At 42.4% G+C, this 4026-nt stretch overlaps 1 protein-coding gene across 1 annotated transcript; it reads right to left on the reverse strand.

Annotated features, from left to right (window-relative positions):
• Window positions 1-1481: 1481 nt before the first annotated feature.
• On the reverse strand, window positions 1482-4026 carry LOC124119672. The gene is made up of 2 exons (XM_046482263.2): window positions 3915-4026; window positions 1482-3035 (listed from the first exon to the last, which is right to left on the reverse strand). The coding sequence occupies exon 2, from the start codon at window positions 3020-3022 to the stop codon at window positions 2126-2128; it is 897 nt and encodes a 298-aa protein (XP_046338219.2). The 5' UTR covers window positions 3023-3035; window positions 3915-4026; the 3' UTR covers window positions 1482-2125.

The following is a 4026-nucleotide window of genomic DNA, read 5'->3' on the forward strand; positions in this document are numbered from 1 at the left end:
GATGTCCAATGCAATTCCCTATTTTCACTTTACTATGTGTTCCCATGTTGTTTTTTCAGGTGAACAATTGACTTGCCCTTGCATGTGTTTTGACGGGTGCCACCACTGGGGCAGGATACGCCCACCTTTTCGCGAACACCTGGTATCATTACTATTTGATAGTGATTCGTAAACACAGGCTCATGATATAGTCGGAATCGAACAATCGACTCTGCTATGTGCAGACATTTCTATTGGATATGGAAAGGGTTTGATCGCTTTATTTGAATTCAGAGCTCAAATCTAAAGTCACATCGGTCGTGTTTCAGCCATAACGTGACTATTATAAGGTATACATTAATCATCATTACATTTAGATTCCATAAAAACCTGTCAACAAAGGACAGTAAAATAACTAGACTATGACAGATTTGTATTTAAAACTAGCATGTAAATATCCAAAAATATATCACTATACATAACAGCCTATGATAAAGGCGGGCTATAGATCCCAAGCAACCAAAGTTAGGCCGCCACACTGGAGCACCATGAGGAGTAACGGTACCTGTGCTACCTCCATCCCTAGCAGGATTTACACCATCCCTCCAGTTGCTGGCGGGTGTCATCAAATTTAGCGAATTAACGCAAGCAATTATTATTAGATTAAAATAGTAGTCAGAATAACCTTATTTTGAATGATGTGGTCTTATATAAACTTTGAATAGTTAGTTTACATATATAACGACAACTGTACAGCAGCCCCGTCGCTGCGTTAGTCATATGATCGTCTTAACTCACGCGTCACGCGCAGATGGGGGATGATTCATTGCAAGGGGCATGTGCTCTATTTATAGGCAGCTACACATTACACATTGAAGTGTTTCCCATATGACGTGGTGACAAACATATACGATTATGTATTGTAGGGTGCCCCGTGGTTGACGTCTTCGCTCACCACGCCGATCTCATGGGTTCGATTCCCAACATCCATTTTTTGGTTTCTCCAGTGGCAGGAGTACTGCTAGGCAACAGACACACACTTACAAACAGTGAGTGATGGGTGCTACGGGTGGAGCAGGACACCCTTGCTCGCACCTGGTGTCATCGCTGATTTTCAGTGATCCATTCATATGATTTCACCACTGTTTAACCTTAAGTTCTCAAAGGATTCTTTTTCGGCGGATGATCGAGGCTTGTTGCTCCCTGCCGTTGACGCTTTATATTTAGATATAACATTATACACAAAACGAGGATCTTACAATGGCATTTATTCTATTTACAAATGGCGTTAAACCTGTACATCTAAGATGAGGTGAGGTGAAATTGGGTTTAACGTCACATCCAAGATTATTGCACTTATATAGCGACGTTCATGTACGTGTGTGTGTTTGTGTGGCAGCTTGTACTAGTCCGGACTGATGCCGATTTATAGTGCTAGCCCACTGAGATACCATGCCGCAGTTTAACATGAATACCCAACTCAGACACAGTATACTGAATCCGAGCCGACCAGTCCTTGTTGTAGCCCCTTAATACCGAGCGCCAGACAGGGTAACAACAAGTACCATCTTTTAAAGTCTTTTGGTATGACGCGGCAGGGGATATAACCCCGGACCTCGGAGACAGTCTGTACATCTAAGACATGTGTATATAGAGATTGATGTGAGCAATACGTCACCGAAACCTCGGCAGACTATGAAATAGTCGAGTTTGGACCAGACCAAACCATGGTTGATAAAATGAGCACCTGGCATCGCCACTGAGGTGTTGATTGTTGATCGTTATAGCATGCATTTGATCAAGGGATCTTCGCACGGTTGAGAGGCTTCTTCGAATGTGCGGCCCATACAAGCGAGAAAATTAAATGCGTGGCCCAGCGGTATATCACACTACATTTTGCAGCGAAGAGTTACATCCCTTAACCAGGCCAGGATCTTCCCTGATTGCCGTTATTCTCCTATCAGCACCACATCCCTGCTCATATGTTTCACAAAGGTGGTAAACATCAACAACAAGCCATAACATAACTGAAAACCTAAGGCATATATCACGAGACATCAGAATTAGTACTTATCTGAACGAATATGTATGACAGACATGAGAGCATCTGGCCACAAACCTACCCACTGTTCCAGCACAGGGCAGATTACTGGCGACCACAGGGGAACAGTTCAGAGTAAGATGGAGGGAGGTCTGCGATGACGTCATTGACGGCGTCATACGGTGGGGGGTGAGAGTGTGTGCTAGATAGAGACTGAGGGGGAAAGATGTGAGAGGGTGATGAGGATTCTGGATTCGGGAAGGATTCATGAAGAGGTGGAGCTGTTGGCACGCATCTCTCTAGCACATCATCGACAGGAAGAGCTCGCCAATTTCTACACTTGTCCGTGCATTTATGTTCTTTCAAAACCCTATTGATTCCGTCAACTCCTCTGTCGGTATCTCCGTACGTCCTGGACACAGAATGAACAGTTGGTTCTGTAAGATGGAACACACCATTAGCTCCCACGGCCCCTCGGAGTCCACAGAGGACACGCTCTCCGCGGGATTCGTGAAATGAGAAGTGGATCAACTCGTCCAAAGCCCTGCAGTCCTTCCGGCTCCTTCCCACACTGTCCACAAACACACTCTCTTTACCAAACACCTCTTCAATGAACACCATCTCCCCCTCTCTCACGTCACGCCCCAGCGTCTTCATCAACCATGTCGTCGCCCTCTTCATCGGCGCTACCATAGACGAACAGGTTGATATGGGAAAGATTTCGTTTTTGTATTCTGCACACATAGATTCAATTACTCTATGTAATTGCTTGTACCTCTTCAAATTAGAGTGCCATGCGTTCTTGTGGGGACATGTCTTTGATAGAGGAATGTTCACAGCCACAATGTCGCCTGTTCCTAACGTGCCATACAGCTGTCCCTTAAAAATCAGCGTTCCTTTTTCTTTTGATACGTCACTTCCGCTATTGTCCAGAATGGCTACTCTGTGTCTGTGAGGCGTTGTGGGATAGGTAGAACTGTGTTTCCAGTTCAGTAGACCCATATTGAATTTCCTTCTGTATAAATGTAAACGAACATGTAGATATATTAGATACATGGGACATTTTACAGGTTTAAACAAGGTCTATATGATACCATGGGGCAAGAGTGGATAAGTTGTACGAGGAGCCGAAATTCGATCCAAAGAGTTGCCCCCCTTTTGCGTGCCAGAAGCCTGTGAAGGTGGGTTGGAACCCAGATTCACCCTAATTATGTTTCTAGGTTTGTGAGGACCATACCCGTGCTTGTGGGTTTCAGGTAGAGGTAAGAGGTAAACGTCCACGACCTGCATCACTTCAGACTTTCTTCCCACATCAAGAGGGCTCGCCGTAATATAGTTCAAAATGGCGTTAAAACTCACCCACTCACCAAAACACCCACTCACTCACAAAGCATTTGATAATATTGGAAACATTTGTCATTTATATACAGAAAATATATAAGTTTATAATATTAATTATATAGTAATTGTGTTATGAATAAACATGACTATTATTATTGATGATGGCACGTGTAAGATAATGATCAACACATAAGAGAGGACAAACTATTATATTGTTAAATAATAAGTGTTTATGTAATCTTGTGTCAAGAATACTGCTTAAACAACAGATGCCAAGCGAAATTAAAATAAGGTGAGACAAAATAATATTCTTAATGCTGTACATTTCAAGTAGTCGTTTTAAAATTGTTCAATCCATTATTCAAAAATTGAATACAATTTGAATTACATTATTTTGAATTTTCTCAAATGAAAGAAAAATATACGATTTGTATTTCTATATTTCAAGACGCATGTACATGTTGGTTGGTTGGTTTGTTGTTTAACGCCGCACTCGGCAATATTCCATCTATATGAGGGCGGTCTGTAAATAATCGATAAACAAACACCTTACCTCTATTGCTTCCTATTGCCTCAGCATGCTTCCGTCGAAATACTCTAACCATACCATAACATACACAGCTCTTTTATATAAACGCGTTTCATGACGTGTTGTATGTTTACAT

The sequence above is a fragment of the Haliotis rufescens genome, unplaced genomic scaffold (assembly GCF_023055435.1).
Source record: "Haliotis rufescens isolate VD_foot unplaced genomic scaffold, xgHalRufe1.0.p SCAF_17, whole genome shotgun sequence".
In the NCBI taxonomy this organism is placed as follows: domain Eukaryota; kingdom Metazoa; phylum Mollusca; class Gastropoda; order Lepetellida; family Haliotidae; genus Haliotis; species Haliotis rufescens.

Bases quoted from the DNA above. Each gene is read 5' to 3' on its own strand.
- LOC124119672 (XM_046482263.2), bottom strand. From the start codon at position 3,022: ATGGGTCTACTGAACTGGAAACACAGTTCTACCTATCCCACAACGCCT.